The sequence below is a fragment of the Giraffa tippelskirchi genome, chromosome 10, assembly GCF_054371585.1.
Source record: "Giraffa tippelskirchi isolate mGirTip1 chromosome 10, T2T-mGirTip1v1.2.pri, whole genome shotgun sequence".
Taxonomy (NCBI): domain Eukaryota; kingdom Metazoa; phylum Chordata; class Mammalia; order Artiodactyla; family Giraffidae; genus Giraffa; species Giraffa tippelskirchi.
Window position 1 is genome coordinate 10763501 of NC_137284.1, and position 20881 is coordinate 10784381.

The window sequence follows — 20881 nt, forward strand, 5'->3', positions numbered from 1 at the left end:
TTGATACCTGGGTTGGGAAGATCCCTTGGAGAAGGCAATGGCTACCCACTCCAGTATTCTTGCTTGGAGAATTCCATGGACAGGGAGGCCTGGTGTGCTGCAGTCCTCGGTCGCAAAGAGTCAGACACGACTGAGCAACTAACACCTTCATATTCACTAGGAACAGGCAACACCGCAGCAGGTGAGAGGGCAGCTGGAACCAAGCTGCCGGCTTCTGTCCCACCTTCCCACTCACCAGCTGACTGGCCAGTGGCACGACTCTTCTGCACCATTTCCCAGTTAAAGTGGGATGGCCAGAGTGCCTCTACCTTTCTTAATGAGAAATAAATGAGCTAAATTAGAAATTTGCTTCTCATGGTAAGCACGTCTATTATTAGTCTCAGGACAAAGCTAAAAGAAGTGTGGTCTGTCTTCCTGACACTGACCGGGACACCGACCACATGTCAGCTCGTTTCTCCTGCCACGTGGCCAATGCACAGTGTGGGTGGGGGGATCCCATGGCAAACGTTACTCTTGAACGTTGAAAACCACTTTTTTTTATGGGACAAACCAATAGAAAAGTATGTCAGAGAAGCCAGCTGAATTCTTTCAATCTCTCCACCTACACACATATGGCTGTTGGCATTCTCAGCACTGGATAATATCACAGCTTAAAAAGAAAACTGACTTAATGGAGAATTCGACCTCCATTTTATTTATTTATTTTGGCCACACCACGTGGCATGCAGGACCTAAGTTCCCCTGACCAGGAATCAAACCTGTGCTTCCTGCAATGGCAGTGTGGATTCTTAATCACTGGACCACCAGGGAAGTCCCTCATCTTCATTCTAGACCTGAATGGTATTAAATTAAGTATTCTTGGATGGCAGATGAGTCCTAACCAGTTCCATTTTTTCTTAGTGAGGAACTTATTTTTACATATGAACTTTTGTAACTCACTTAGACTACTTTTATTTGCACTTAATTTTCATTTAAACATTTTATTTAAAAAATTAAAATTTAATAAGATTGTTGTTGCTTTTTGTTTTTACAGTCACAGATGTGATTTTTGATGAAGATGCCAAAGCAATCCAATGGGAAATCTTTTTAATAAACGATGTTGGAACAACTGGAAGAAAAAGAAACTGAAACTTTATCTCAACCACATCTAAAAATTCATTCGAGATATAAAGATATGTTCATGACTTAGTGACAAGCAAAGACTTCTTAAACGAGCCACAGAAAGCAATAACCATAAAAGAAAAAGCTGATAAGCTGGACATCATCAAAGTTTAAAACTTTAACTCTTCAAAAGCCTCTCTTAAGAAAATGAACAGAGGAGCCAGACTTGGGTAAAAAGATTTGTAAACAAATATCTGGCAAAGGACCAGTATGCAGCACATACAAAGAACTCCTACAATTCAATAACAAAATGACAACAAAATTTAAAAATGAACTAAATCATTGAGCAGATACTCCACAAAAGAAGATAGATGAATATAGCCAATAAGCATGTGAAAAAAAAAAAATCAACATCATTCATTGTCAAGGAAATGCAAACTAAAACCACAGTGAGGCAACAGGACATACCTACCAGGATGGCTAGAATTTAAGGCACAGACAACACAAAATGCTGGCAAGCCTCTGGGACAGCTGCATGTCTCACATGTTTTTGGTGGGAGTGTAAAATAGTACATCTACTTTGGAAAGAGTCCTGGCAGTCACTTTTAAACTAGTTATACACCTTCCTATGACCTGGCAATTCTATTTCTAGATGTTCACCAAGAGAAATAAGAACATGTGTTCAGAGAAAGACTTGTGTATGGCATCTTCATTCATAATAGCCCCAAACTGGAAACAGCTTGGGTATTCATGTGCGTGCGTGCTCGGTCACGACTGACTCTGCAACCCCACGGACTGTAGCCCGCCAGGCTCCTTTGTCCATGGGATTCTCCAGGCAAGAATACTGCAGTAGGTTGCCATTTCCTACTCCAGGGATCTTCCTGACCCACAAACAGACTGCGGTTGAGTCAGATGATGGAATACAAATGGTCAATAATAAACAGAGACAAATACTGATGTATGTGATGACACGGACGAACCTCAAAAACATTGTGCTGAATGAAAGCAGGCAGGTGCAAGAGTCCATACTGTGTGATTCCATCTATATGAAATTCTACGGCAGACAGAACTAATCTATGGCAGAGGAAAAAGTCAGAGATATGGTTGCCTGGGCTGTGGGGAGGTGTGTTGTGGGGACTGACTGGGGTGCAGCATGAGGGAAATTTCTCGGGTGATGGTAATTTTTGCATCTTGATGGGAGGTTGTTGTAAGCATTTGTCAAAACTCAGCAAACGTACAATTAAGATTTGTGCATTTCATTGTATGTACATTTTACAGCAAAAGAAAAAAATGTAAATATAAAGTATCAAAGTCTAGTTAACAATATGCATTCTGAAGCATTTAAGGGAAATGTTCTGATGTGTATAATTTTCTTTGAAATGCATCAAAATCTGGATGGATTTTTAAAAATATTTATTTGGTTGTGCCAGGTCTTAGTTGTGGCATGCAAGATCTTTTTAGTTGCAGCACGTGGGATCTAGTTCCCTGACTAGGGATTGAACCCATGCCCCCTAAAGTAGAAGCATAGAGTCTTCGCCACTGGACCACCAGAGACATGCTCTAAAACGCTTTGGACATTGCTGTATGTTTGAAATTTTTAAAAAAATAATTGTTAGAAAAATTCAGTAACATCTCATTTTTTTTTTATAATTACCTTTTTAATTTTGGCAAGTGACACTATCGATGTGATTTTTTTCCACTTACAGTGATGATGTCGTTTCCTTTTAAAATTAATTTGTTTAAATAAAAAGGAACTCAAGAGAGATAAGTAAGGAGATATTAGTATAGATGGTACATCGACATAGACGGCAGAGCTCACGATGACAATGAGTGAACAAGGTAAGTCTAGGACAAAGGGGTGCTGGGAGATACGCAAGTTCCGGGGAGACCGCAACTTAAATCCTGTTTTGCTGCTTCCCAGCTCTGTGGCTGTGGGCAAGCCTCTCTGAGTTTGTTTCTTCACGTAGAAGTGGGATGACGCAATCTCCTCTGAAGGGAGGCTTGTTGTGAGATGACCCAGGGAAAGCCTGGCTTGGGAGACCACAGTAAGCGCCACTCCACTGCCTGCATCTGGGGAGGGTGGAGAACACTGCTACCTGGGGAAACAGTCTGAAGGATACAACTAAGGCCGGGAGTATACATGCTTGTTGGGGATGAGTGGTGGGGAGAGATTCTAAGAAAGTCCACCACACTGAACGAGGAGCAAGAAAGCAGAGTGAGGGACTTCACTGGTGGTCCAATGGTTAAGACTCTGTGCTTCCACTGCAGGGGGCACAGGTTCAGGGAACTAAGATTCTGCGTGCCAAGTGGCATGGTGAAAAAAAGAGAAGGAAAAAAAAGAAAGAGAGCCAGCGAATATGGAGCACTCACACAGACACGATTCCCAGGTACTTCTACTTCCTTAGGGGAAATCTGAGGCCCACCTTCAGCAGGGGAGGGTGGACCCCAGCGGCCTGGATTCCAGGGTCCTCTGGTGCATCTATTTCCTGGAGCATGTCTGGCTTTGGGAGTTTGCTTCTTTTAGCATCCCAGGTCCTCTAGAGAGGCCTGGGCAGAGAACCAAGAACTCTCTCTACTTTTCACAGTAAAGAGACAGATCTAATTCACTAAAACCCTTCTCCCCAGTCAGAGGGCATCCAGCCACCTGGAAGGAAGGGGACCCACCCTTCAAGCACACTGAACCATTGGATCTAGACAGCGGGGGAAATCTCAGGACAGCAGGAAGCTCATGAAACCTCTGACCGACTCCTGCACACCCACAGCTCTCACTGTTGGGAAAGTCTGCTTTGAGCTCTGCACTCAGATCGACACATCAGTTTTTACTCATTTCTTAGTTAGGAATACCTTCTACATGCCAAGTGATGTGCCAGGTACTACAGATCTCAGGTGAACAAAAAGAGATCTAGTCCTTGTCCTCATGGAATTTGAAGTCCAGCAGGGCTGTTGTTGTTCAGTCGCTCAGTCATGTCCAACTCCTTGTGACCCCACGGACTGCAGCATGTAAATTTCCTTGCCCATCACCAACTCCCGGAGCTTGCTCAAACTCATGTCCATTGAGTCGGTGATGCCATCCAACCATCTCATCCTCTGTCAGCCCCTTCTCCTCTTGCCTTCAATCTTTCCCAGCATCAGGCTCTTTTCCAGTGAGTCGACTCTTTGCATCAGGTGGCCAAAGTATTGGAGTTTCAGCTTCACTATCAGTCCTTCCAACGAATATTCAGGGTGATTTCCTTTAGGATTGACTGGTTTGATCTCCTTGCTGTCCAAGAGACTGTCGAGAGTCTTCTCCAGCACCACAGTTCAAAAGCATCAATTCTTTGGTGCTCGGCATTCTTTATGGTCCAACTCTCACATCCGTACAAGGCTACTGGGAAGACCATAGCTTTAACTATACAGACCTCTGTCCAGTGGGGAGATAGTCATTAATCAAAGAATGATGGATTTAAAATGGATAGGTCAGGGAGGGCTTCTCTGAGGGAGTGCCCCTGAGCAGAGATCTAAAAGAGGATAGGAGTGAAGAGGGAAAGGGAGGAAAGAGAATTCTGAGCAGAAGGAGCCACATGTACAAAGGCCCTGTGGTGGGAATGGTCATGGAGAGGATGAGAGGCTGAAGAAGCCTCGGAAGGGCCGGAGCAAAGAAACTGACAGCTGGGCCAAGACGAGGTTTAATATGTGGGCATCCCATACAGGACACTTACGGATCATGTTAAATATTTTCCTTAAAAATTTTTAAATTTATTTTTGGCTGCATTAGATCTTTGCTGTGCATGGGCTTTCTCTAGTTGTGGCAAGTGGGGGCTACTCTCTAGTTGCAGTGCATGGGCTTCTCACTGCAGTGGCTTCTCTTGTTTTCTGATCATGGCTTAGGGCAGTTGGGCTTCAGCAGCTGCAGCCTATGGGCTCAGTAGTTGTGGTGCATGGGCTTAGTTGCCCTGTGGTACATGAGATCTTCCCAGACCAGGGATTGAATCCATGTCCCCTGCATTGGCAGGTAGATTCCTAACCACTGGACCACCAGGGAAGTCCCAGAATTTTTTTTTTTTTTCCCTAGAAGGTTTGAATACCTTGTATTTTATCTATTTATTTATTTTTAAGGGTTTTTTTTTTTTTCACGTGAGCCTTTTTTTCCCAATTTTATCATTTTTGGCTGTGCTGGGTCTTTGTTGCTGCATGGGCTTTTCTCTAATTGCAGAGAGCAGGGCCTACTCTCTAGCTGTGGTGTGCAGGCTTCTCATTGTGGTAGCTTCTCTTGTTGCAGAACATGGGCTCTAGGGTGCATGGGCTTCAGTAGTTGCAGCTCCCGGGCTCTAGAGTACCAGCTTAATAGTTGCGGTGTACCAGCTTAGTTGCTCCAAGGCATGTGGGATCCTCCTGGATCAGGGATCAAGCTCACAGCTCCTGCACTGGCAGGTGGATTCTTTACCACTGAGCCACCAGGAAAGTGTCAGGATTTTCATTTTTATTTAAGAGCAATTGAAGGGTTTTCAGGAGGGGGGAAGCCATGGCTGGTACAGTGCATTGGAAGACACTGATTTCAGGGCTGCAGGTAGAGAACAGATCTGAAGGGGGTTCAGATGGCCATAGCCATTGTCCAGCTGAAGGATGCAAATGGCTTTGACCATGGTGATGATGCTGGAGACAGAAATAAAGTGGATGGTTTCAAGAGCTATTTTGGAGGTAAGTCCACCAGCCTTGGGATGTAATGGATGGAGAGGGAGGGGTTCAGCACAGTTCCTAGCTTGAACAACTGGATAGAGGCTGATGCCCTTCACTGAGAGACTACAGAGGAAGACTAGGGAGGTTTTGGGGGGTGGGTGAGGTAGGGGGAATAGCCTCGTTCCCTTTTGGATGTGCGGAGTTTGCAGGACCTTTGAGATACACTGGAGGAGCCAAGCTGGCAGTCAGATGTGCCGGCTGGAGCTCAAAGGAAAGTATGGTTTGAAACATAGATTTGAGAATTGTCCACATTCAGGCAGTAATGGGGGGGTTTCCCTGGTGGCTCAATGGTAACAACAACAAGGTGGTAATGATACCCTGGTGTGGGTGAGATCACAAGAGGGAGTACTGAGAGAAAAAGAACGACTCAGGACAGCATCGGTGGGGCTTCAAATTTAATGACTGCAGGGGAGGCGGCGGGTGGGGGGCGGCGATGTGCCTCCAAATAGGTAGAGGTGTGACTGGAAAGGCAGAAGGAAACTCAAGGAAATGTTGAATCATGAAAAGCAAGGGAGGTTTCTATCATTGGTCAGAGGGGACAGTAAAGCTTTGAATAATGATCACTGGATTTAGCAACTTCGAGGTCCTTGTGACCTTGGTGAGAGATGGTTTCATCATCTCTGAAATGAGGTGGGAAGCTAGAGACGTGAAGACAAGGAAAGGATGGGAGACAAGGAAGTGGAGATGAGTGTAGTCATCTCTTGGGAGAAGCTGACTTCTGAAAAGAAGGAAAAGGTTTCATGTGCCGGTAGCCACACTCACCCCATCTTTTCCTAGACCTAATTCTTGAGCCTAATTGTTTTGCTGGTTCCCCTCCATGCCTCTCCCTTTCTCCTCAACATCTATCTTGAAGCTATTTGGAACAATTAAGTAGGAGGCTTCCCTGGTGGCTCAGAATGTAAAGAATCTGCTTCCAATGCGGGAGATCCAGGCTCTGATCCCTGGGTCAGGAAGATCCCCTGGAGAAGGGTATGGCAACCCACTCCAGTACTCTTGCCTGGAGAATCCCATGGACAAGGGGGCCTGGCGGGCTACAGTCCATGGGGTCGCAAAGAGTCGGACATGACTGGGTGACCGACACACACACACACACAATTAGGAGGCACACCTTTAATCTGATCCTTCCTGAGACACTTAATCCAAGGGAAAGTTTTACTGGGCCTTTGTTGCCCAAAGCTTTGCCTACATCTTATCTTTGTCTTGTCTATTTAGAGTATAGATTTTTAACCCTGGAAGGCCCAAGATTTCTGGGCCTGGTGAATTTTTCCTTTCATACCTGGTGAATTTCAGACACCAGGTAGTTCTTTGCTGAGCTCATCTCTTCCTTATAAATCCTCACCAATTGTAGCCAATAGGTGACTACAACCAACAGGGGTGACTGGTTTTCTGCCTTCCAGCCTCTTCCTTGTGGGCTGTCAGCCTGGAAAACACAGGGGCTTCCTCCCAAGTCAGAGCAGGCAGTAGTTTTACCCACGTTTTGCTAGTGCAGAACACAGAACTCCTACGTTTCAAGGGTCCTACCTCAGTTTCTTTGATTGCTTCTGCTCAAGCGCTGAGCCAATGTCACCACAGGCAAGTAACACAATTCCTCTGGGCCTGTATCTTCATTAGCAAAATGAAGACAACAGTACAACCTACTTCATAGGGCTGCTACAGGAACTGAGTGAGTCAATGCAGGTACTGTGTTAGCTCAGTGTGTGAGCACTCAGTACATGCTGACTCTTCAGATGGTTGAGGAGGAATTACATGTGTTAGTATGAGACTGATACTATGCTTATAAGTCTGATATACTAAGCAGCCATCTTTTAAAAAGTACTAAAGTGAGACGGCCACCTGCTCAGGAGACAGGATACTCACTCATACAGGCCAGTCAGTGATTTTTCTTCTCTGTAAGCACATCTATATGTGGAGCCCAGTTACCATCTGTATCAGTTACCAACAGTTATAATAATGCTGCATCACAAATCACCCCAAAACTTGGTGGCTTAAAGTAATAAGCATTTATTTACCTTAAGGGCCTCTGGGTTTGCAATCTGGACTGGGCTTGGCTGGGTTAGGGTTGGGGCCACTTGCCTATCAGCTGACTTTGGCTGAAGGGACAAGTATAACTTGGACACATGTCTCTCACCCTCTGGAAAGTTCACCTGGGAAGGCTTCCAGGTGGTGGCGAAGCAGTGCAAGAGCTCAGGCAAGCCCAATCGTGCAAGTGCTTTTCAATACCCTGCTTACTTTGTAACGCAGGTAGCAGGTGGCTTTGGAGCACAGGCACAGGAGGCCCATTGTCCAGCTTACAAATCCAGCTGCCCCAACTTCTGGCCTGTGATTTGGGGCAAGCAGCTTAATCTCACCAGGCCTCACTTTCCTCACCTGGACAAAGGAAATGATAGTTGTGCCCACCTTGGATCCCTGTTGTGAGGCCTGAGTGACGTCACTGAGGAAAGCTGCGAAGAGTGCTGGGCACACCATCAGCCAACACCACTGGCTGTGATGACGTCACTCGGGTGCCAGGCACTGTGCCGAGCACTTCCCACGCGTGACTTCTTTAGTCTTTGCGCCCACACATGAGGTGGCTCTTTGACCTTTCCTTTTACAGATGAAACACAGAGTGTGGAAAAGGTTAAAGGGCATGCCCAAGGTCACCCAGCTGTCCAATGGGAGAGCCAGGATTCTACCTTAGGTCTGTCTCCCTAAACTGCTCTTCTCTATTTCTCCAACCCGTGTCCCAGGGCGTCACCAAATGTGAACATTCCACAATACAGAAACTAACTGAAACCCACTGGGAAACTATGTTCATCTTAACGTCATCATTTGCGTTTTAATGCTACACGCTGTGATGTGTAGTTATGCAAAGTGAGTTTACGTTGTCCTTTTAAAGAGAATAGTTTCATCCTTGGCAGGGATATCTGGATTCGGGTGAGACCTGGGACCCAGCCGAAGACTTTACCTCTCAGGCTACAAGGAGGCAGATCGCCTCCTTACAGATCTCCTCTTTGGATGCCTGATGTTATTTACCTTCGATAGCTTCAACTTTTCCACCGTCTGCCCTGAAATGTCTGGCACCTGACATGTTTTTTTTTTCTTCAGATATTTGCTTTTTAAAGGCAGAGGAGCACTCCTTGCCTCGGGCCACTGTCCCACGGATGCCATGTCGCCTGACGGGGGTGGGGGAGATCCTAATGCCGGTCCTCACTTCCAGAGGGTTCACCGGGAAACCAAACAAGGTGGCTTAACTGGGAGCTCATGAGCACTCTCGGCTTGACAGCTGCAGGATGGCAAGTCCTCTACCCTCAGATACAACCGGCTGTACTAACAACAAGTTACCAGACAAGTCTCCCAGCCCTGCTTGCTGTTTACGGCTGTGTGAGCTTCCCCATCACGGAAACTCCCTGTCTAGCAGATGGACGGAAAGATAAAAGTAAACTCTTAACTAGCCCAGTGGAATCTTTCCCTAGGGCTGTTTAAAAATATGAGTGAGGTTTGTGCCAGCTGCCGCCCTGGCTGGAGCTGAGGAGATGGGGCACGTGACCTCCAGACGACGGCCTGTGCTGGTCAGAGGTGGCTCTGTAATGACCCCAACAGATATGCCCCATCTAAGGTCCAGAGTTGGGCAAAGGGGATTTGGCTTATGGATTTTGAAGACTTAAAATGATTAAGAGAATAAACGCTGGGGAGAGGACAGCTTTTACTGCCCGCATTTGATGTCTGATGTGGGAGCCCGTGTGACAGGTCTCACAAGACCACTTCAGGTGGCGTGGGGCAGGGCCAGATGCCCGTCTGCACACGCGCTGAATGAGGTCAGCGAGCAGTGAGGTGTCAAACGGAGAGGAACGAGTCCAGATTCTGGTTCCTCACGGATCTTTGGGGGGCTGCTGGCCCTTGCCGTATGTTTATTAATTTTTAAAAAATGTCCCGTGGCTGGCCTAGTTTCACTTAATGCTTAATAAAGGGAAAAACTGTTTACATAGCACCCCTGGGTCTGACATTGAGCAGCTGAAGTTAGGAAGCTCCTTCACTTTCAGAGATGACACAGACCAGCAGCCTGGGAAGAAAACAGCTTCTTTAGAAGTATGCCCTCCCCAGGTGAAAGTGGCAGCTGAACCCTTATATTAAATAAGACAAAAATCAGGTGAGGAGAGATCAAACCCCTGGGGAAAAAAAAGCCCAAATTGCATACTTGGCTGCTGAGATTTGCTGTCTGGGAGTCCAGGATAGATGGGTCACTGCCCAACTGTCGAGTGCGCTTCTGACAGTCCAGACATGTCTCTACATTAACATTCTCCTCACGGTACATCAAACAAGGCCTGAGAGATTGGCCCGAGTCTGCAGTGAGCTCCCTGGGCCATCAAAATTGACTTCTGCCCTCCATCTCTCACTCCCATTCCTTGCTTAGATGATCATGCTACAAATTTTTCCTTCAAAGGCCTCGACACCAGGGTCTGTTTTCTCTCCAGTCTTCGCTGGCTGGTTAAGACACCCTGTGGTTCTTTAACAGGCCTGGCTTTCCTACCGGCAGAGGACTGGGCCCTGCATGAAGCTCTGGTGACCTTGCTGACGTGCCAGGCCTTTTGCGTTAAGATGCAAGTTCTCAGACTGAAGCCATGACCAAATGTTGACACCTAACATCTACCAAGAGCTTACTGTGTGATAAGGACGATGCAAGTCTGGCGACACGAGCTTTATCTCTTCATGTCTGGTCTTCACAAATAGTTAAGACATAGAAAGTCATCATCCCTGTTTTATAGGTGAGGAAATTGAGGCTCACCCCCATTCACTTACCCAGTAAGTAAGCAGTGGAGCCAGGATGTGACTTGTACCTACTGCCGGCCCTGCTTCTTCCCTTACAAGAACTACCTAGGATGACAGAGTGCTTATTTTGGGAAGCACGTGGCAGCTTCCTGATCCCTACATGACACACAGGTCATGGCTCAGAACTGTCAAGTCTCTTCACTAAAACTTCTTAAAGTGAAGATTTCTACAGTTTCCACCAGTAAGGCAGCGTGTTCTGGCAGAAAGTTCATGAGCTTTGGAGACAGACTGAACTAAGCAAGATTTTGGCTTTCTGACTAACTAGCGACTCGAACTGGGACAGACCACTCTTTCAGAGCCCACTTTCTCATCTGTAAAATAGGCCTGACAGCGCTTGTCTACAAGAGAGCTGGGAAGCTCTACTGAGACCCTGTAAGTAATGAAAGGCTGGTTCTCTCTTCTCCTCTTGTCAGCCAAGGACCCTGAAGGGCAGGCAGGACCACATAGAGGTTCCGTGGGAACCCCACAGCTCCACGATGCTGGAAACAGGTACTTCCTGCCTGTGTGTATCTCTGGTGTTCACCAATCACCTGCCTAGCAAGTCTGGCCTGTTTCCTCTGATTCACACCTGTGTCCTGGCCCAATCTGGGTGACATCTGTTCTGTCTGGATGACAGCTCCGAGGGCAAAATTCCTCCAGCGAAACAAAACCACCCTCCTAGCAACCAGAAGTCTTTTGGTTCTGGAGCCAAACACATTCTGCTAATTCATCCTAACATATTATTTCTTACACATTATCAGTTTATCAACTAAACCAATTGTGGAGACTGCAGAAATACAGAAAACGTTTGCTATAATTGGTACATGGAGATTGTGACCTTGTAAAACTCTATAAACATATGCCTGCATGAGAACACACAAAATTAAAATAATTGCGTGAGGGCTGAGGAGTTGTGATTTTCCTTTTTAAAATCTTCTTTAATATACACAATTATCATTCAGTTTATAAAATGAGCATTCTAGAGAAAATCTGCTGAGGATGCTGACTCTTAAGCAGCACGCCCACACCGTTCCTGCCCGCTGCCCTCATTCTGCCTGCTGGGCCTTTGAAGGGTTCCACTCAGGGGGCTTGGATCAGCTTCCCCTGGCAGAAAGAACCAACCCAGGCTGGAAGGGGGAATTTCACGGGGACAAAGCCCTGGCTCACCCAGGCAGCCTTCCACACAGCACAGGCAGCTGGCTGCCTCTTCACACTGAGCACACTTCTGGCTGAAGCAGCAAGCTGGCACAATGCTTCCTCCTATGGAGCCAGAGAGAGAGTCAGGCCCGAGCGACAATAACATGGACAAACTGCTTCTGAGGCTTAGACAGGAGCCAAAGGGTCTTAGCATGAGGCACACTGAACATATACATGTCCTTGGAGAGAGGCGGGTCCATCACTGCAGGCAGGACGAGAGGTCTGGGTGGGCTGAGCATCTAAGGAGAAGCAGGACATCAAGGCTAGTACCCATCCCAGGCAATGAGCATCCACGGAGCCCCTGAGGCCAGGCAGGTGGCAGCACGTAGCTCAATGTGGCTTTTCGAAGAGGTACTCAAGATCCGGGGCCCGCAGTCGCTGCTCTTTGTTTTTGTTCTTAGCAAAGTCTCTCAGCAGGGCCATGACTTCGTTTTCAAATACTTCTGGGGCTGGTTTTGCTTCTGTAAGGATGGGCAAAAAGAATTACGTTGGTCAGTCAACTGTCAGATATATAAGGATCTTTTTTTTTAAAAAAAATATTTATTTATTTATTTGACCGCACGGGGTCTTAGTTGCAGCACACAGGATCTCTGATCTTTGTTTCGGCAGGTGGGATCCAGTCCCCTGACGAGGGATCGAATCCATGAGCCCTGCATGGGGAGCACAGAGACTCAGTCACTGGACCACGAGGAAAATCCTGATGGTAAAGGACCTTAAAACTTGAAACTCTGGCTTGGCCTAAAACCACAGTGGGTACACAGAGCAGCTGCATTCTTTCTCTGGATATACACGCAGCCCGCACCACAGGCTGGCAACCTACAGCAGCCGGCATTTCTAAAGAGTGTTATTGGGACAGCTGCTCTCACTTGTTTACATATTGTCCGCGGCTGCTTTTGTGCTACGATGGCAGGGCTGAGCAGTTGCCACAGAGACCATATGGCCGCAAGATGACAGCATTTATTATCTGGCCCAGCATTTATTATTTGGACAAGCACAGCTGACCCCTGGCCTGTCCAGCCTTGGCTGTTCTGTTTTGGTTTGCATTCGGTACTTCAGTTGTTTTTGGAATACTGTTTTTCCTTCTAGTCTATTAATTTCCTGAGGCCAAAGTCCTTGGATGCCAAGTGACAGCAACTGATAACTCCAGTAAACTTAAAACATAAAAGAATTCACTGGAAGGCTTAACAGAGGCCCATAAAACTGACACGAACCTGGAGAACCAGATTTGGATGGAGAGGCAACAGAGGCACGGAGAGCAGAGAGGAGAGGATGCCAGCCTCAGGGCAGCAGGAGAGAGTCTGGCAGATGCTGCACACCTCCGACCTTTCTTTCCACCCCCGAGTCTCTCACTTAAGCAAAGCCTCCCAAACAAAGCCTCCCATTGGGAAAGCGTGGGTACTAAGCTTTGGAATTACCCTCCTAGCAACACTAAACACAACGTTAGGAGAGGGCATTCCTCAAAAGTCTGATTTTCCCTCATTTGGCATACAGCCTGGTGTCTGGCGGGCCTGGCGTCTGTTGTTTTGTGTGACAATCAGAGTAAGATCCAGGAGATTTCAGTTTCCCTCTAGAATGTTGAAAACTGGACAGAACACCCAACTCATCCCAACAAGAAAAAGTCAGATGAACTAGAAACATCGTAACTTTTTTGAAGTCATTAGAGAGCTGAGGTCACAGGTACCCAAAGAAAATAAAATCTAAGCAAGGAGAGGCCCTTCAAAGAAGAAAATGGACATGAACACACATGCTCACTTGAGACAGGGCACAGGAAGAAGGGACACTGGGCACCATACAGACAGGCAAGACTTTAGCTAAAATTGTTCATCAACTGCTGAAAGCCAAGTGTAGGTGAGCATGAGTATAAAATCTCTGGGAGCCACAGACACAGGGGGACTCTGCCCCAGTGGGCAGGCTCTTCTCAACAACCCCTCACTGAGTATGCTCACAATGAAGACAGGGTCCGGAGCAGAAGGCTGCAGAAAGCCTCCCTCAGTCATGGAGGCCAGGAGTAGGGGAGCAGAAAAACACTGCCCCCACCCCTCAAAGGCATAAACCCCAGCCTAGTCCTTCTTCTCTACAGAACAAAAGCTTCAAGGGTCTGGGAATAGGTCAGTGAGTCCTGTCTCCTACAAGGCACATGTGAGGACCTGCTTGGGCTACTGGAAGAATACACGGAAAAAATCCTCTACCCCTGTGGGACCAGCAGGATCACTGAAAAAGACCCTCCACCATGACTCACGGTCACAGAACCGGAAGCTGCACCGGGACAACAGAGAACACCCTCCCGATCTCCCGTCCCCAAACTAACAAGCACCATCTGGAAACCAATAGGTTTCTACTGCTGGGGGAGGGCAACAGCATGGACAGCCCTTTTGAGGCACAGAAATACAGGAAAGTGAACATGGTAACACGGGCTTCCCTGGTGGCTCAGTGGTAAAGAATCCATCTGCCAATGCAGAAGACGTGGGTTCAATACCTGGGTCAGAAAGATGCCTGGAGAAGGAAATGGCAACCTACTCCAGTATTCTTGCCTGGGAAATCTCATGGACAGAGGAGTCTGGTGGGTTACAGCCCACTAGGTCTCAAAGAGTCAGACATGACCGAACACACGTGTGTGCATATATACTGTAAACCCTAGGGCAATCACTAAAAAATTATAAAGAGATATAAGAAACCAATGGTGGAGATAAAATGAAATTTTAAATACTCAAAAGATCCACAGAAGTAGAAGGAGAAGAGAACAAAAAATAGACAGTAGAAATAAAAAACAACAACAAAAAAGATGGTAAGTTTTAATTCAATCACATTGGTAGTTATATGTAAATGGCCAAAACACACCAATGAAAAGACATACTATAAGATCAGATTAAAAAGAATGACAATATAAGCTATCTATAAGAAGCTCAACTTAAATATAAAGACAAAGATACATTAAAAGACTTCCAGGTTGGCCCCGAGTATTTCCCACTCCCCTGTGTACAAGCCCTGTGGAAACTAAGTGGAATTATGGTGTATAATTTCTTGAGAAGGATCCATAAAAAATGGAGTGTGCTCTCTTACTGTTTTTCCCTGGCTGAAATATCGACATGACAGATAGAGCCTCGGCAGCCATCTTGAGGTCATGAGGTAGCCAACTCGGGAGAGGGTGAAGGAACAACAAGTCAAGAAGAATCTGGCCTTAATGACTCTGAAACCCCTCTGTGTGCTCTGGAGGGCCTAACTCTGAACTTCTGTTATGAGAAAGAAAAACATAGTTCTGTCTTCCTTAAGCCATTGTTGTTCTGGGGTTCTTTTACTCACAGCCAAAGCTAACCCTAACTATACACAGTGAGAATTCATTCCTCACAAAACTGGTACCAGAGAGAGGCTCCCAAGGACTTCATGCCAGGCAGCCAGAGCTGTCTTGTTCCACTCCATTTCTGCCCTGGTTTTTCTTCAACTTTCCCTTAGATGCTAGGAGTTCCCCATACAATTTCACTAAATTCCCTTTTTGCTTAAGTTAGACGGAATCAGTTTCTATTGCTTGCAAACAAAGGACCTTAACTCATAAGACAAATTTTGCACATTTTGGAAAAATCTGAAGAGAGGTTGGGTTGAGCGTCTACAAAAGAAAAACAAATCGTCCATGATACCTTTCCAGACTCAGATCAGCCCACATCATCCTGTTTTTCACCTTATGCTGCTTATCATGCCCAGTACCTGTAGCCCAGTAGTAAATATCCCAGTCGTTACTGGGTTCATTAATCAGGCGATCGTAGAGGTTCAGCTGTTTCTCTGTCATGTGTTGCAGATGTTCCTTAGCGAAGAGGCTAGAGTCAAGAAAGAGAAAGAAGTTGACAAGGCTGTCTCTAGCCAGAGAGAAGCAACCCCCATTCTCCTCCTCCCCTACCTAAGTAGGATGCAGTTTTCCAGCATTCCCCTCTTTCTGCTCTCATAGAGCAGCCGGGCTCGTTTGGTTTCTATGGATTCATCAGTTCGCTCCTGCCATGGAGGCAAAGGGATTTCAATCATATCCTTCTGGGAATCTGTCGGGCTGTCACCTCTATAGCAGCGCCTGCATGATGTCACGCTGAGTGAAGGAGACACTAGGTGCCGCCTTGACAGAGCAAGCATCTGAAACAAAAAAGCCACAGACGTCTTTGTTTTCTCTTTCTGGCCAAGGCGTGCAGGATCTTAAGATCCCCAACTAGAGACTGAACCCAGGTCCGTCACCGTGAAAGCCCAAGTCTTAACCACTGGACTACCAAGGGACTGCCTCCCATAAGCACCTTTTTAACAAGGATGACCATTCTTGTCATTCACTCAGCACATAAACTAGGTACAAAATGCATCTGATCTCCTTTAGACCTTAAGAAGTTACGTTGATTTTATAATAACTATAGATGGAGTTTAATCTTTAAAAATTGTGAACTACTATGTTATACATCTGAAACTTATAAAATATTGTAAATCAACTACACCTCAATTAAAAAAAAAAAGAAATTATGCTGATACTGTCCCCACTTTACAGCTTAGGAAGCTGAGACTCAGGGAGGTTAAATGACTCACCAAGATTACCCAAATATTAAGAGTAATTCCTGAGGGTTGGAACCCAACTCTGACTGTAAACATGTTCTTAACCAGTGCCTTTCCAGAAAGTCTCCAATGGAAATATTTTCTTCTTCCCTTGCATTCCCTTAAAATTCTCACAATATGGTTTGCATTCTAATCACCTGCCTGTGTTAAATCTGAGTATACAGTGATGGCAGTGCCCCTAACTCCCCAAAGATTCCCAATCTGGAGAAGGGCAAAAACTATCAAGATGCAATGAGAAGGTGGTGACATCAGCAAGATGGTGTTAACAGGAAGTCTCACACTTTCCTTCTCCTGTGAAGACACCAACTCCCAACACAACGCATGGACCAGTTTCGTGAGAAATCCAGAAACCGGCTAAGAGGCTCCTGAACCCCAGGTGAGCACAAAAACAGCTGCATCACAGCTAGAAAATTCAAGGGCCTCATTCACCATAGTCCCTGCTCCTGGGTCAGCCCAGTGCAACTGGAGAAAATTCTCAGCCATCGGCGTCTCCCTGGGGACGGAAAGAAAAGACTGAAACATTAGTCCAACATGTGACCTTTCACGGGGAGGCCTGATTGACTAGTTTCTGTCTTGTTTGAACTGAAGTGTGACAGAAAAGGTGGCAGGTTGGGGCTGCTGAGAAATAGGTGAGGGTTTGGACTAGCACACCCTTACTTGCCATCATCCACGCCTGTGGCTCAGCACAAAACTAGCAGAAGAAAACCCCCAACTCCTGGCTTTTCCCTGGGGAGGAAGAGTTGGAATGTGTGTCCAGCGTTTCAGCTTTTTGGGTAGCTGCCTGAAAGAAAGCTTTCTTTTGCCTGTCTCAGAGCACTAACAGGACCCAGTATACTCTAGATATCTGGGGGTGTCTGAAAACAAAAAGAGCTGGGTGGCTTGCTGCTGCTCTGAGGACCCATGGTACAGCAGACAGAGGCCAACAGAAAGAAAAATGAGCATCCATCCCAAACTCCTGCTTTCCAAGGAGCTGTACAAGGGACTAATTTCCGTCCTGGCTAACATGCAGCACTCATGGGACCTGGGATACTCTAGAAGCCTGGAATGGGCTGAGAAGAAGAGCTGAGAGGCTTGCAGCAGCTCCAGAGAATCTGCAGTACCATAAATAGACACAAGAGGGAGCAAGAGATTATAAGCACCTGAAAAAAGAAACCGGCAAATCCCTCTGGTTGGGAATTTACATGCACAAGTCTAGAGAAGATATTTCTATACAAAAGGTTGAAGAGGCCCCCAGATTCTCTGGCAGGATTGATGGGAAAAGATCTTTCCTTGTACAAACAAAAGACTGGGAAGTGGTTATTTTTTCAAATGCATGGATCTAGCACAAAGTTCCAAGGTACATGAGAAATAGCAAAACAAGGCCTAATCAAAGACACAAAATAAACTTCCAGCAACCGACCCTGGAAACAGAGGTATATGAATTACCTGACAAATAATTCAAAAAAAGTTGTCATCAAGATGTTCAGTGAGTTGAGGAAAACAATGCATAACCAAAAGGAGAATACTGATGGAAAAATATTTTTTAAAAAACCTGGAACTAAGGAATAACAATTTTGAAAAATTCACCACAGAGGTTAAACAGCATACTTGATCAACCAGAAAAAAATCAGTGAACTCAAAGACAGTTTACTTAAGACCACCCATTCAGAGGAGGAAAATGAAAAACAAATGAGTGAGATAAGCTTAAGGGACTTGTGAGACATCACCAACTTGACCAATATAAATACTATGGGAGTCCCAGAAGGAGAAAGAGAAAGGGGCAGGAAGATTATTTGAAGGAAAAATGGCTCAAAACTTCCCAAATTTGGGGAAAGAAATGGACATCCAAAATGAAGAAGCAGATGACACCACCCTAATGACAAAAAGTGAAGAGGAACTAAAGAGCCTCTTGATGAGAGCGAAAGAGGAGAGTGAAAAAGCTGGTTTAAAGCTCAATATTCAAAAAACTAAGATCATGGCATCTGGTCCCAGCACTTCATAGCAAACAGATGAGGAAACAATGGAAACAGTGACAGACTTTTTTGGGGGCTCCAAAATCACTGCAGATGGTGACTGCAGCCATGAAATTAAAAGACACTTGCTCCTTAGAAGAAAAGCTATGACAAACCTAGACAGCATATTAAAAAGTAGAGACATTACTTTGCCAACAAAGGTCCGTATAATCAAAGCTATGGTTCTTCCAGTAGTCATGTATGAATGTGAGAGTTGGACCATAAAGAAAGCTGAGCGCCAAAGAATTGATGTTTTTGAACTGTGGTGATGGAGAAGACTCTTGACAGTCCCTTGGACAGCAAGGAAATCAAACCAGTCCATCATAAAGGAAATCAATCCTGAATACTCATGGAAGGACTGATGCTGAAGCCGAAGCTCATGTGATGTGAAGAACTGACTTATTAGAAAAGACCCCGATGCTGGGAAACTTTGAAGGCAGGAGAAGGGGCGACAGAGGGTGAGATGGTTGGATGGCATCACCAAGTCGATGGACATGACTTTGAGCAAGCTCCGGGAGTTGGCGATGGACAGGGAAGCCTGGCTTGCTGCAGTCCATGGGGTCGCAAAGAGATGGACACTGAGCAACTGAACAAACAAAAGGGAGCCAAAGGACAGTAGACAACAACACAAAAGCATATGAAAGCATAAAGCTCACTGGTAAAGGTACATTATGACAAACACAGGCTACTGTAACACTGTAATGATGGTAGGTAAATCACTTTTAATTCTGACTTAAAAGTTAAAAGATAAAGACATAAAAAAAAGCTATAAAATACATTAATGGATACACAATAAAATATGTCATTGTGATATCAGTAACATAAGGTGGGAGGAGTAAAAGAGAAGTTTTCGGATGAGACTGAAGTTATTATCAGCTTAAAATACATTATAAAATGCTTAATGCAAGCCCTATGGTAACCACAAAGGAAATATTTATAGAAATGTTTCTATTGTATAGAAATACAATAGAAAATGAAAAAGGAATCAAAGCTTGTCTATAGAAAAAAGTCAGCAAAACACAAAAGATGACAGCAAGAGAGGAAAAGGACACAAAGCTACAAGACAGAAAACAATCAACAGAATGGCAACTCTAAGTCCCTGTCTATCAGTAATATTTTAAATGTAAACAGATTAAACTCTCCAATCAAAAGACACAAAGAGACTGAAGGGATTTTTAAAAACCCACAAAATCTAACTCTGTGCCTTACAAGAAACTCATTTTAGATGTAAGGGAACATGTAAGCTGAAAGTATGAAACATATTCGACTGCAAATCGAAACCAAAAGAGCACAGATGGCCCTACTTTTATCAGACAAAATAAACTTTAAGTCAAAAACTATCAAGAGATTTTAAAAGGCCATGAAATAATAATGAAAGGGTCAACTCACCAAGAGAGTACAACAATTATGCATACAACCAACATCTGAACACCCAAATATATGAAGCAAATATTGACAGAACTGAATGGAGAAATCGCAACACAATAATAGTTGGGGATTTCAAAAGCCACTTTCAATATGCATAGTACATCCAGACAGAAGATCAATAAGGAAGTAAAGGACAGGAACAACATTGCAAGCCAAATGGGCCAAACATACATTCCACCCAACAGCAGCAGAATACACATTATTTTCAAGCACTCTAAGAACATTCTCCAGGACAGAGAGCATGTTAGGTTACAGAACGAGTTTTAACAAAAAAGATCGAAACCATACAAGGCATCTTTTCTGACCACAACAGAATAAAACTAGAAATCAAGAGCAGAAGGAAAACTGGAAAATTCACAAATAAGTGGAAATTGAACAACACTCTCACTCTTGAACTGGGTCAAAGGAGAAATCAAAAGGGAATTAGAAAATATCTGGAGACAAAAACACATCATAAAATCATGCAACTGGCAAAAAGCAGTACTAGGAGAAAATTTTACAGTGTTAACAGCCTATATGCAAAACGAAAAACGATCTTATGAAACGACGTGAAATCACGACAGACTCTCAGGAAGACTTAAAAAGAACAGAGAGGCTTAAGAACAGAGACAAAAGGCGCCCAAAGGCTGTCTGGCCAGTTCCACCAGGCAAATAGGTGAAATCTGAATTGGGTCTCTCACGAAGACTGATAGTTCAGCGATATTACGAGACAAGTACACTGCGGGCTCAAGCCAGGGTGGACGTAACCTGAATCTCCTAAGTTGCAAGATCAACCTCTCCTTGGGTCTGCCCTTGCCTGGGCTATATAAGACAGGTGGATGCTTCTCTCGGTCCCCACAACTTCAGAGGAAGACGAGACACACTTCCCACTGTGGCCTGCCCAGGAGTCTAGAACCCCCATTCTCCTCACCCGCGCAAGAGCTGGGAAGACAGCGACCATCGCCATTTTTCCCGACCCGCATCAAAGGCCTACAGCACGGGCCCTTCCGGATACTTCCGAACACCAGTGCCGCAGACCGCGGCGCCGAAGACTTGAGCAGGAAGATGCGTCCTAGCGTACGGCGGAAGTGGCTGTGCGTGTGACGCCG

At 45.4% G+C, this 20881-nt stretch overlaps 1 protein-coding gene across 2 annotated transcripts; it reads right to left on the minus strand.

Moving 5' to 3' along the window:
- Positions 1–11519: 11519 nt before the first annotated feature.
- SDHAF2 (succinate dehydrogenase complex assembly factor 2) lies at positions 11520–20756 on the minus strand. Of its 2 annotated transcripts, XM_081536714.1 has the most exons (5): positions 20704–20756; positions 16804–16867; positions 15689–15912; positions 15499–15608; positions 11520–12260 (listed from the first exon to the last, which is right to left on the minus strand). In XM_081536714.1, exons 2-5 carry the CDS (start codon positions 16855–16857, stop codon positions 12130–12132), a joined length of 519 nt encoding a protein of 172 aa, XP_081392840.1. In that variant the 5' UTR covers positions 16858–16867; positions 20704–20756; the 3' UTR covers positions 11520–12129. The 2 variants fall into 2 exon arrangements, with proteins under 2 accessions (XP_081392840.1, XP_081392842.1); XM_081536716.1 differs by lacking the exon at positions 16804–16867.
- Positions 20757–20881: the final 125 nt, after the last annotated feature.